This window comes from Corvus hawaiiensis, chromosome 1 (assembly GCF_020740725.1).
Source record: "Corvus hawaiiensis isolate bCorHaw1 chromosome 1, bCorHaw1.pri.cur, whole genome shotgun sequence".
Lineage (NCBI taxonomy): Eukaryota > Metazoa > Chordata > Aves > Passeriformes > Corvidae > Corvus > Corvus hawaiiensis.
Genome location: NC_063213.1, coordinates 24,185,658 through 24,199,554, shown reverse-complemented (window position 1 = coordinate 24,199,554; position 13,897 = coordinate 24,185,658). Strand labels below are relative to the sequence as shown.

At 37.4% G+C, this 13,897-nt stretch overlaps 1 protein-coding gene across 5 annotated transcripts in view; it reads right to left on the bottom strand.

Annotated features, from left to right (window-relative positions):
* Positions 1-13,897, bottom strand: part of ADCY1 (adenylate cyclase 1) — a 190,457-nt gene that overhangs the window by 91,611 nt on the left and 84,949 nt on the right. For all 5 annotated transcript variants that reach the window (XM_048296615.1, XM_048296607.1, XM_048296597.1 and 2 more), the window contains one exon: positions 6,307-6,434. In XM_048296615.1, the coding sequence (XP_048152572.1) occupies positions 6,307-6,434 (128 nt within the window). The remainder of the gene's footprint in view (positions 1-6,306; positions 6,435-13,897) is intronic.

Here is a 13,897-nt window from a genome sequence, read left to right as displayed (position 1 = left end):
ACTTTAAAATGAGATGCTGGCTATAATTTTTCCTTGAAATTCATTGACCCGTTTTTTTTTTTTTTCAAGTATCATCCAGGTACACTGGATTTTGCTGAGATGCCTTTAGAAAGACTTTTCAACTCTTTCAGAAGTTATACTTGTTTAAATACAATTAACAGAAAGGTCAGCATAGAACAAGATGTGGGATGTGCATCAAAGATACCTGGCCTCAATTTAAGTAAGAAACTCTTCACCTATGAAGTGCTGAAGTATATACCATGTCAGCCATCACTAATATGAGTAACATGGAGACCTCTTTTTTCCCCATAGGGAATCTGGGCATAACACATTTTTCAGTCATATTTTATGCAATAGCACAGACAGGCTTATGCACCGCTTTCTGAAAGATTAAATATTTCCTTGTCCTATTTCTGCTCACTGCTAGTCAGATCTCCCTTATACAGTATCTGTGCCCAGTCAAGCCTCAAATATGACTTCAAGGAGTCCTAAAAGGATTCTAGTGTTACAAAGCTTTGTTGTGCACACTGTCTGTTTGACAAAGCTTTGAGGAAATGAAAGGACCTAATTACATAAGCCACCTAGTGATAAGTGACCACACTTTGTATCTTCACCTGAGCATATGTTATTGTGTCATTTACAGGTTGACCTTACACCAAGACCATACCTTGCAAGCCAAAGCCCTTCAGGATTACACCATGCCTACCTATGTTCTCCTACATAATTAAGTACCTACGTAATAATCTTAATTAATGAACCCACAAGAGTTTGAGTTTCTCTGTTCACAAATGAGTCGGGTTTTTTTGTTGTTGGTTCCCTCCCTCCCTTCTACTCCGTTTAAAAAAGTACATAAAACCTCAGACTAAATGTATGTGGAAAGACGGTGAAATTCAGAGACTGATGAAGTCCACTCCAGGCTTTAACATTACTTTGTCTGACTGGAGGAAATTAAATCTCCTTTTAGAAATTTGAGTAGAATAACAAAAAGTAGATGAAAAGAGATGAGCAGAGAAATACAACATGGCTGACCATACTCCTTGTTAAATAAGCTGATCTGTATAATGCACCAATGAACCATAAAGCAGAATCTGAAAAAACTTCATGTTTTGAACTAAAAATTTCCATAAGTAGTCACTTAGTAAAAAATCTAAATTGAGAATGCATTTCTACATCTTCCCCAGAAGCTATGACATGTTTCAGAGATGCTTTCATCGTTACTAAATTTGAGTAGGGAAAAAAGCACATGAACAGTTCATTAAATTTTTTGAGTTTATCTTATAGACCTTTGTGCTCTTTATGCAGATAATTTCCATAAATATACCCCACTGAACTATCAAAAAGGGGGAATATTAGGTAATACATAAAGAACAGGCTTCAAATATAAATTCAGAGCAGTACAATGATCATATTGCCAAACAACATCAACATTTCTACAATAAAATATCACAAAAATGTCCACTGAGGTATTTTAAATTCTAAATACATTTCTGAGAAAATTTCAGCACTTCACAAACAAGCCAGGAATAGGAAAAAGAAGTTTCTCAAATAAATTATTCATTAGAACTTATTCTCTCAAAGGTTCCTTACTTAAGTTTTCCAACTGTTAACACAAAAGTAGGCCCAGAAAAAAATGGAAATAAAAAAAAATTTTCTTTTTAAATCAGTTGTGTTCAGAGTCTATGCAAGTGACTAATAAGACAACCATCTACCCTGACAGCTCTAGTATCCTATAAAGCCTTTAAATTTTAGTTCCCTCCTTAACTACAAATATTTCATGTGCTGATACAAGCCATGAAAGTAATTTAGATCACCTGCAGAACAGATCCAGACCTGTGCTACTGGGCATTTGAGGAGGGAAAGAAAAAAGCTCTGCATGCTATTTCTTTTAATTATTTAGGTCTTTCTTTCGATCTAAAAATATCTGCAGAAATAAATGTTTCCTGGTTAAAGGCATAGACATGATTTTTGGTTCGATTACATACACTTCCTCAGAGTATTGGTCAGCTGCAGCAGAGCACTAGGAAGAGAGTCAGGGCTGTGAAGGGCTGTTGGCTTGCTTTGGCAGAGGTGCAGGCTGACGAAGCTTTCACCACTGATAGACAGCCTCTTAAAAAGGCAGCTGCTGGTTCTCTCAAAACTTGAGGTCAATTCACTCCTGCCAGTTCAAACATTTCCAGTCCCTGGACTTTTGGATGACCAGGGAAAAGCTTCAACAGTGTTGACATCAGGGAAGTTAATGCTTCTGTATATTTCCTCAGAAAAATATCACACGGGAGGACTTGGTATTTCCATTGGACTTACTCAAATTGGCTAGTGTAGTTCCTCTCCCTTTCCTGGTGCTTTGGTCAGCCAATGACCAAACCCATCAAAAGGAGACAGTTCAAGCATCAACCTCCCCAGTGCAAAAATCTCCCCAGGTGCAAATAAGCCCAACTTCCATCTGTGAGGTCTTACATGATGACTGATGGAGTCATTCACATTAGGTGGAGTCATCCATTCAGGATAAAATCACCTATGCGACGCAGAAAATACCAGATAAACCCCACTGGGTTACTCAGTTCTCAAGAAGCAAGGGTTCATGGACAGTTTCCTTCAGACTTCTTCAAAAGCCCACATGCAGCTTCAATCAGAAGGTCAGATGAGACTTATTCTAAAGTAACCCTTCCCCTTCTCACCACAGTATGTGTAGGGTGAACTAAAGCAGTCAGCAGCAGTCATGCTCCTACTGTGCCATGCTTCCTGCTACTACACACTGTCAGTGATGCAGCTAGTGATGCAATTCCCTCTGAGTCAGTACTAAAACGGCATCCTGGCAAGGTGTTAATGGAAGAAGCATCATGAAAATGTACTGTCTGTGTGACAACAGGAATGATCACAGGATTCCATTAAAGTGTTGATAAGTCTGTGAATGTTAACCCGAGTATTTTGACCCAGTCCAAAATCTAGTATTTATATACTGCTCACTCAGAATCTCTCATTTCCAATTGGAAACATTACAGATTATTTCTTGCTCTGCAGCATTATTGAATGCAGTTAAGTAAGTGCCTCATTTCACCACATTTCATCTCCTAAGAGGAGTTTCTGGACTGAGCCAAAGAATTGTTTAATACAATTTATATCCATTGATGAAGTGCTGTCTAAGGAAAGACAAGACTATTAAGAATGTATAAAATTGCCCCCATAACACTAGCTTAAACCAGAACTCTAGACAGCTTTTGGAAGAGAGAGGGAGGGAAGAGCTTTGTTAGCAGGGCATAACTTTTCTACATGGCAATTAGCCAACAAATATATCTATTTAGAAGGTAAAACACTGTAGTACATGAGACTGAAACCTTCAAGTGTGGGAATCAATTTAAGTAAGGTGAAGAGAGTACTTGGCCTAACACACTGTTCATAACCAAGGTGAGGACAACAGCCATGTTAGAGAAATACGTGACATATTAGAGGCACTAATGAATATGATCATTTTAATTTTATTGGTAACAAAAAGTTGACAGTCAAAACTCATACAGTAAGAACAACATTGGTGATATCGAACACTTCATTACTGCCGTGGCACTTTAAGCGACTCTAAAGTAGAACAAACACCTGTCCTGTACTGAGGCACTGACACAACAGCTGCAGAAATTCTTTTGGAATAGAAACAGAATATAACACTATCTGTTTTATCAGTTTTAAGAATAAAAAGCTCCTCCCATAATGATTTTGGTTCTGTTCCCTTGAAGAAAACTTTGAGGAAGGTGGATGAAATTGTGAAAATTATAATTATTTTATAATACTGTGAAAATTATGTTCTCAGATGATACATTCAGCACCATACTGTGGGAATCTTAAATAATAGTTATGTAGAACATGAAGAGAATGGAATGTATCAGTTTATATGAACACATTCAACTCAGTCCAATCACAGAACCATCAATGAGCCATAGAAGTTTATATTCCTTGATTTTCTGGAAAAAAACCCCACATCTTGTTGATACATAGCTCTGGGACAGACACTTTTGACAAATCTATCACCTGAATCACAGCTGAAGTGATTTTATTTATTTATTTATTTATTTACTTACTTACTTACTTATTTATCCCAGGTAACATGACAAACCTATCACTAGGGATGACAAATTCCAAGCACAAATTTACAGTGCCAAGACCTGAATTCTACAGTAAAGTGAATAGACTTTAAAAAGACTACCAGCTGGCATCCACCTCTGCATGAAAGGGGGAAGTTTAAAAAAAGTGACTTTGTATCTCATGGAACTGATAAACAAAACTTAACAATCATACCAATACAAAATAAAATGCTGCATTCCAACTTCACTGTCAGAAGCTCCTGACTTCTTCTTTTCATTTACTGAATATATCTTAAAACAAATTAATCTGGGGAGTCTATCTTCTAATTTGTTTCTGTGAAGGAGAGAGACTAATTGTGCTTACGCACAAAGAATGCAGAATAGATCCCTAGCCATCCAACAATCCTGAATAAACCTGGAACTCTCTTACAGCCTTGTCTCTTACCCATCTTGCCCTCTCACCATGCTCTTACCACTGACTACACAAAAGACCTAAAATATATGAGTTCTTTAAAAAATAAAATTCTGAAATTGCCAGTTATCTTCTACCACAACCTCTGACTAAACATGTCTAGATAACACGCTACAGCTCATCCACTTAGAATTGCAAAGTTGCTGATGCTGCAAGGGGCCTCTGGAAATCACCTAGACCAATATACTTGCTCAGAGAACAGCCAGCTACAGAAGTTTGCCCAGAACTGTGCCCAGCTGTGTTTTAAATCTCTCCAAGGACACAAATACCACAACTTTTCAGTGGAACCTCTTGAGTATCTGACTACCTCCACAATAAAAAAAGTATTTTCTTCTATTTAAATTGAATTTCTTGTATTTTCAGTTTGTGCCCATTTCCTCTCATGCTGGCACTGGATGTTGCTGAGAAAAGTTTGGCTTTGACCTCTTTACTCCCTCCCACTAGGTATTTGTCTGCATTGATAAGAATCCCTCTGAGCCTTCTCTTCTGCAGGCTGAACAGTCCCAGTTCATTCTTTTCTAATTCAACTCCTTTTTCAAGTTTAAATTATCATGTCAGAAGCCAATAAAATACACCCTAAAAAGGGAACATGTTCGTTTCTAATTTAGTAAAACTGAAACATTCTAAAGAGGAAAGTTCCAACAGCTATATCAATACCTTATTTGTATACATGGAATAAAGCAAAACTAATGAATTAAAGATTAGTGCTGGGTTTAAAAGACGCTGAGAGCATCATCCAGGAATTAAAAAAAAACAAAAAAAAACAGACAAACCAAAAGGCTTTTGTAAAATGTGTACAGGACCTGTACATCTAATTATGTTTCTAAAGGTCAGGGCTTTCTTATAAATGGAGTATCCATATACTGCTGAAAGAATAAACATATTCTTTTAGGATTTTATATTATCATAGGCTACCATAAATTTTAGAATGAGAGATTACAAAGTATTTTATCAGTTTTACAATGCTTAAAAACGTGATAAACTTGCATTGAATGAGAGGGTGAAAATGAATTAATTTACCCAACTCTTCACACTCTGTGAGATTTTGTAGTATGTTTAGCAAATGAAAAGGAGAAGTGAGCAATACAATAGTGAAGAAATTTTCCATCTTTATCCTTTCCCTCCTATGTAATGAAATAGATCTCCAGCTTTGGCTAAAAGCTCATTCACAGTTCTCTCATACCCATATTTTTTGCCTTGGTAAAATAATGATCAATGTAGAGCTATCAAGCATAAAAAAAAAATCTGAGCAGCAAAGTGAATTCCACATTACATTTCTGAAAAGTAGAATAAATGAAAGGTTTAAACATTACATTAAAAAGGAGTAATCAGCAGGCTATGATTTTGAGACTACAAAGAGATATACAACAGGCATACATCAGGACTGGTTTTGAGTTTACATACTGGTGTGCGAAATGAGCAGTGTTTATCACTGCAAAACAAGAAACTTGACTATTTTCACTGTGGCGATAGGGTATATTTTGTTATTTCCCATTATCTTTCTGCCACCTATTCAGTACATGTGTATGCCTCTACATACTCAATTTGCACACTTACTCCTTACAGTGATTAAATGGAGTGGAAAATCAATTATCTAGAATGGCTGTTCCTGAAATCAGTGTCCTGTGGCCTGAATGCAAGAGTGTGACTTGCCAGGTGAGCAGTGCTAGCAGACACTGCTGTTTCTCTAAGAGCACACTTCCGGAACACCACATAGGAGTTGTTGCAGCGCTCCTGTCTGGGTTCACCATGCATGGTACTTACGTGATGGTGTCAATCATATCCAGTCCCATTTCAACACAGCAATGGGCATGATCTGTTTTGGGCTGGGTCAATCCTGATACACAGTAGTAACAGTCCCCTAGGATTTTTATTCTTCTGCAATGATTTTCCTTTCATAAAAACAGAATAGGAAAATTTTTACTATTTATATAAATATTCCAATATTAACAGGGTAAAATCTTCTGCATATCTAAATTGCAATAAAGAGAATCTTTCTCTGATCAAATGAGGTAATTTACAGTTAATGAAATCTGGGTTCCCTGTACACAACAGCTGACACCACATTTGTTTATTTATTTATAAATATATACATATATACTAGACATCAGCCCTGCATTGCTCAACACACATGGGTTAATGCTGCTTAAAGCTGTAGTCCTGAACAAATGTTATTGCCTTGCCCGCATGCTAGGTTACTATGAATTCAAGATTCACAATGAGACTTCATTTCTGTATGAACCCAAACCAAAAGACTGAAGCCAAACCACTACTGTATATTGGGAAATGTTTGCATTCTGAGAAACTTTTGCTTCAAATTCAGTTCCAATTCACCAGGAAAGATTACTTATTTATCTGTGAAAGTACACACATTTTGCATTACCTATTCATAAATCACAGCATGATCAGTATGACAGACTTGCAGACAAGAAGCTAGTCAGTTTGCATTACAATCAAATTTATCTCCTGTTTGCATGAAGTTTAATTTCTACAGCCAAAGAGTTCTGGCTAAAACTCTCCCATTTAAAAAAAACCCCAAAATGATGGCATGCAATAATTGCTAAATCCGTCTGAGCAGAAAGTTCATTTCTAAACAGAGAGCACATAACAAAATGCCTCTAAAAAAACAGTACCTTTAACTAATAAACTATGAGGAGACACAAAGAGATGATGGTATCTTTTGTAACTAGACTATGGCAATTTCTACCCATTTAGAGTTTGGCACAGAAAAGTAAATAACCTGATTAAATGAATCCAATTTACAAAGCTGGGATTATGCCAGCAAGCACCATGAAAAATTAACTGTTGTGAACATGATGGGAGATGATTCACTAAAGTCTGATTAATTCCCCAGCAGTGTGCAATATAGACTTGACTTCAGCAACACAGAAAGGGGAAAAAAAAGAGAGGGTGGTGGTGAAGGAATTGAAAATTTCTGCAAAAAAAAAATCTAATCATAGAATCATACTTATTCAGCTTCTCACACAAGCATGTTTTCATCCAGTCTCCTGCCTATAAGAATTAAAACCTTCCTGAGTTGACCACATTCTCCACATGATTACCCACAATCCAGTTCACATTCAGAAGCAATGATTATGCCTACGGTGATGCTTTTCTCTCTGACATATCACCATTTATACCAGCATTTGGGGCTTGTTGTTACACACTCTTCCTGCTGCAGGCATTTCCATGTCTCTCTTCTTTGTAAATGGTACTCAGTATTGAACAAATACTATAAAATGAGATTTACCTCTGTTCATGCATGGAAGAAGGCACTATTTGGGAAAGTTGGTTTGTGTACTTCTTTTTATAAATTAAGCAGCAAATTCAGATCTCAAATCAAACAAGAGAGCTGTCTTTTTGGGTATGCTTAAATAGTTGTGACAACTTATTACAGCTGGTGGTGGGGTCCATGGCTGTGACCCAGGAAGAGGTGACCGGTCCAGGGAGGTGGTCCTGAAAGGAATCGCCTGCCCGAGGTCCGGTGTCTTCCTCTCAGCTGCTGGCAGAGGAGCCCTTGCAGAAGCTGTCAGCTCTTTAGTGATTATCAGCTCGTGATTTCAGCTCAGCTCTGCAGGGCAGCCTCTAGGCCAAACCAGACCAGAGAGAGACGAGAAGACCCGTGTGGCTGGTTCCGCACGAAGGTAGCTTTATTATGGGTTCCCTCTGGCGAAGGGAAGGCCAGGGACGAGCTCTCTTCCCCACAGAGGCGAATTGGTCTTCTTTTATAGGGATACAGGGGATCAGCAAGGGGACCAATGGATTACAGAGGGTCTGGGATAGACCAACGGGTTACAGAATGATCTGCATAGGGCCCCCCAAAGGATTGTGGGTCTACTTTTCCTCACCATGACTCAAAAGTCCTTTCCAGGGAGTCCTGCTGGGCGGTTGCAAAATCTCTTATCTCAGCAGACATCCCTCCAGAGCAGTGGCTGGGCATACCCCACAACAACTTAACATTTCGTCTACTGTACCACAGGATTTTAAATATACCCCTAATTATCATTGCTAATATATACTTCCATGAATACAAGCATAATTCTTTCTGGAGGATTATCACCAGGGCCCTAACAGTATTCCCACAGCCTATAGCCAAAAATGCCTCACCAATTTTACTCAGACTCTTTTTTGAAATCCTTGGCTAAATGCTACTATATAAGTAAAATAATTATTGATGCACACAGTAATACGCAGATCTCAAAATTGACCTTGACACAGAACAGTCTGTTTAATTCAAGGTTTTTGGACAGAAATCAGTACATTTTTTAATGGAAACCACAAAGTTTTTTACTAGATACCACTAGATTATACTGTCAAAAAAAGACCTCCCCCCCCCAATTCTGGACAGATCTTGAAGCACTAGAGAGTTCTCAGTAGTTAAAGCTGAAGCCTTCTTTCCAAAATAAATTCAGTTTTGACACTTCAAAATCTCCTATAAGACCTTCTTCATCTTCAAATTTGTTATGTAGGATTTGTGGCCAAGCAATGTCTATTTGAACCTTAGAAAAACTATTCAGAAAAGCCATTTCAGTAATCTGGGGTGAAAAATACGTATGTGTTAATCAATCAGTGATCTCTCCTATTAATGTCTACCTCAAAAATGGCTTATTTCTAATGACTTGATAACAGCCTGGTAGACAGTTTAAAAAAGAAAAACAAAACAAAACAAAACAGAGTTTACTCCATTCTGAGTCAATTTCCTATTTGTGCAGGAGAAAAACAAAAGAAGAATAAAAAAAAGTACAACAGTATTTTCTGGAGAGATATTTATCTAGATGGAATACATATGGCTAAATCGCCTGCTGTTTTTGAAATCACCAGTCTGTTTATTCCTTATCAGATATTATCCTCACTGTCCTATTTATCATTAATATACAGTAATCTTCAGAAAAATGGTTTGTTTTATTTTTCTTGACATGTGAGGTAGACTTCCAGGAAAGACCCACAGTACAGCTTTGAAAAAGCAATCTTTTTAAGGACTGATAAAACAGAAAATTAATAAAACAACACCCTTCTCTTTGTTTTGTTTCCTCAGCAACTTCTAAAAAATCCTTCTCTCATCAATATTTTTCACATTTGTGACACTGATGAATTCATGTGTGATAGTTACAAATTCCAGTCACAACTGATACAAGCAATGTCTGTTTAGAAACAACAGATAATTTGGTTTTATGCACATGATAAAAAGCACTAGAGAGTGCCAGTACTACATTAGCCAGGCAGCTCACCCTCTTGGGGCGCCTTACTAGGAGGTTTCCAAGTGGATCTGCAGAAATCCCTCTGGCACAACTGTCAGTAACAGGGTCAGTCAGTGTGTAGTGGAAGCCCAACTCAGAAAGCAGAGGACACTTCAAAGTTACTAAGAGCTTTCTTCACACATTCAGAAAAGCACTTCATAAAGCAGTTTATTCTATCTATCTGTTATGTAAAACTGGGGGGGGGGACACTTGTTTCAAACAGCTCTGGGATTTTGTTGTTGTTGTAGTTCTTTATTTAATGCGTTTTGCATAAAGAGTGAAGTCTGTCAACTCAGACTGAAAATTCAGAGCATTAACTCCACATTCTTGTAGAATACAAGACAAATGTTTGATATACCCAGGATAAGGTTATTTTTTAATAAAAAGGGAAAAGATTTTACGGTTCGTAAAAAAATTTTATACATAAATATATATATATACACTTATATATGATGTCTAAAAGAAATATTAAAGAAGCTGCCAAACTTCTCCCAGCAGAACCCATAAGAATGACAGTCAGATGCTCTCTAGAACAAAGAGATTGTACCAAGTAAGTGCAAAGTCTTTTAAAGGAGGATCTTTTTCACATGTCAGATTGCAACAATCCTTATTGTCACTGCTGGAACTTTGCTTGTTTTTATTAAAAGGCTACCCAAGTAAGTAATTGTTTTGTGAATAGATCCAAAATCAGAATCAACTTTTATTGCTTGCAACTCTGTCTGGTAGGAGAAGACTTTCTTTAAAGCTTTTATTTATTTTGGAGTTGGCAGATGCTAATGCCAGAATGAGTCCCTGCTCTTCCTTCTGTCACTGCAATGATCCATGTATTTGTACACAGTTATGTGTCACCATGGTATGTGGTACCTATAAAAGTGAGCCACAAAAGAAGGTCAGATAGACTACAACTTTAAAACGCAAGATTTTAAAAACTTAAAACATTGAGCTGTCTCTTGTAACTCCATTGACTGCAGTGGAATTGCAGCAAGGCTGAGTCCGACCCTGTGTGATTTAATTGCAATATATTTTATGCTTATTATATTCATCCATTTCTTTGTCTGCAAGTCTGAAAGCAACCTGATCTGCAGGTGTGCTTGTCAGACTTTTATTGTCCTAACCTACTGGAATCACCATCTATGAGTCGGCAGGACTTTAACTATCCATAAATTAGAAAGACGCATTTTTGCCATTCCTAATAAAAACTGCATCATCTAAGGTTCAAAAAGTTTCTTTACCATATCCAGCCAACTTGGATTTGGTTATACTTTGCAGAGTAAGAGAAAGGATTAATAAGGCCTACAAAAAAATGCATAAGTAGTGTTTCCCATTTCCCCCAACTCAGACCCTACCAGTCTTGCACTCCCTCATAATGCTATGGACTTTAAAAATAGTAACATTTATTTTGCTTAGCCTACATAAATGGGAACAGGAGTTTGATCACTACCTACAGTACTTAGTTATTGCAAAGTTAGAGTCTTAGAGAAAAAAAAAAAGAAAATAGGAAAAAAAAAAGGAAAATAGAAAACCAAAGCCCATACATGTTCAGGTTCAGTTATTTAAATGTTGGGGCAAAAGGCAGGAGATTTATTAGGCCTGGACTTACAGATGGCTTTATGGTTTCAGGGCAAGGCTTTGACACTCTCATTATACATCAACCTTCAGCTATAGTGAGATCTCTGGATATTTCCTGGGCATAGCTGCAAATCAGTGCAGGAGCAGCACTGCATGCAGCAGAAGAGTGGAATGAGATGGATGCACTGGCAGCAGAGAAAACAGTTCTGGAGCTCAAAACCCCTTCATTGCCTGAATCTGTGGGGGAAAAAATTGACTACTCCCTGAAAAAAAATTTGTTAGCTCAATATTCACATATTGAAGAGAAGTCTTGGATAGAGGAAAACCACTAAATGCAAATTTCTGATGGCTCAGTTTTCACTGAAGTAGAATTAACTCTGGTGCAAAGTGGTGAACTATGAGGGCTGAAGAAGGAACACAGATTAATCTTCTAGCTCTGCTGTCAAGAACCTCATCTTTGGGACCAGGCAGTGCCACACAGGGGCATGGTCACCTTCCCTTACAGATGTTGAACTAGACAAAAGGAATATTAGTGAGTCTCAGGAAAGGACCCTTCATGGAAGTATTTGTGGGTTTTTTTCCCTTCATATTTGTCTTCTCTTTTTCTTTCTTCTTGGATTATCAGTCACTTTCATTTGGAAAGCCCTGATCCAACAGCTTGCTTTGTTGGAGGAATCCTCTGGATTGTTTTTAACAGGTAAGCAGAGGGGATCAAATTTTCAGTCCATATTAATCAGCATGGCATTATGCATTACCACTGCATCTTATTTCCAGTGTGTATAGCGTGTGCAGCATATTTAACATTTATAGCACTTTCTGCCAAAATGCTATTAATCTCAGTAGAAAATTGGATTAGAAAGCTTTGAATCACTCTAGAATTTATCATTTACTACAGATGTGTGTGCAGATGCAAAAGACTTACAGAAAGAATTGTATCTTCTGCTATATCATCTGAAGATGAAATTATGTCTCTATTCAAGTTCATTACAGTTGTTTACTAGATTGGAACAAAGTCATAAAAGCCTATATATTAGCTATCGTACTGTATAGCTATATGCCTCCAACCATATATATGTGCATATTTGCATATATGACATGCAGAGACACAGTTCTGCAAATTTACCTACACCCTCTTGCATATATACACAGAATATGGGATAAAGGCAAATTTTAATATTCATTCTCTGCAGTACTAATCAAAGCAGCTCAGCCTGAGAGTTGTGGGCCAGATACCAGTTTTGAGCGCCCCCTTTTCAAAAGATTTGAATACAGACTGGTCTAAGATATCTGGTTGGTGATACCCATTTGTGGCATTACAAATCCACTCCCTCTTTTAAGCAGAGATATAGCGACTGTCTTACTGCTCCAAGTGCCTTTGGAAGAACATACTACAGTGTTCGGCTGTTAAGGAAATGGTGAAGGACAAATCACCCTCTTTCAAGGTCATAAAACAAAAGGCAGTGAATCGGATTGTGTTAGTTGGAAGACTGCGTAACGTAACTCAGCAATGCCATACTAAGTTATTAAGTTCAGTGCATGATGACAGGAAGAGATTCTTTGTAAGTAATCAGTTTACATTTTTTGACATTTACACTTTCTTAATATATTTCAGTCCCTTCTAAAATTAAGTGAAACATAAAAAAAATCCTATTTTTTTCCCTCAGCTGTAACTGTTTTGTGCATCAAAGCACTTTAGAGGAAAAAAAAAGGGATAGCATTCCATGGAAAGTACAACCAAGTGAATGTCCCCTAGACTGTAGCAGTATTCCCAAAAGACACAGGTAGGTGCAGAAAAAGATGAAAATGTGGGTTTAGATTGACATGAAAAACTCTTTAGAAATCTACCTTGATACCCCTTTAAAACTTTCAGTTTAAAACCCTTTGTCCCACAGACCCTGGTAAAGTCCTTGCTGACTTTTTTATAAGCCCCCTTTTATATACTGAAAGGCTGCAGTAAGATCTCCCTGGAGCCTTCTTCTCCAGGCAACCCCCTCAGTCTTTCTTCACAGGAGAGATGCTCCAGCCCTCTGATCATTTTTGTTACTGTCTTCTGGACCCACTCTAAGAGATCCAGGTCTCTCTTGTGCTGAGAGCCCCAAAGCTAGATGCAGTTTACTCACACCATCTGCAGCTTTCACTAATGATGGACAATAATTTCACTTATCATATTGCTTTTCTTTTCAGTAAAACAAAAGAGATCTACCAACACGGCTTCTCTGTGTAGCATCCAAATCTATTTTAATAAAAATTTTGAATGTGGGCCACAATGTGAGAAATTATTGAAGCCATCTTGTGAGATAAACTTCATAGTCAAATCCTAAGTATAATGAAGTGACATGGCCATTACCACCAGCTCTATTACATTGCGGTGTGCCAATAGTGACAATACACTTAGGAAAACTGTCCAGCCCATTAGAAAATTCCACTGAACCCTGTCAATTACTATGTACATATTTCACAATTTTTTCCCCAGGTTTTGAAGTGTGGATTTAAAAATTGAAACAACTATTTTAATAACCTTTTAATGAAATAAATCCTGCAAATAGTAA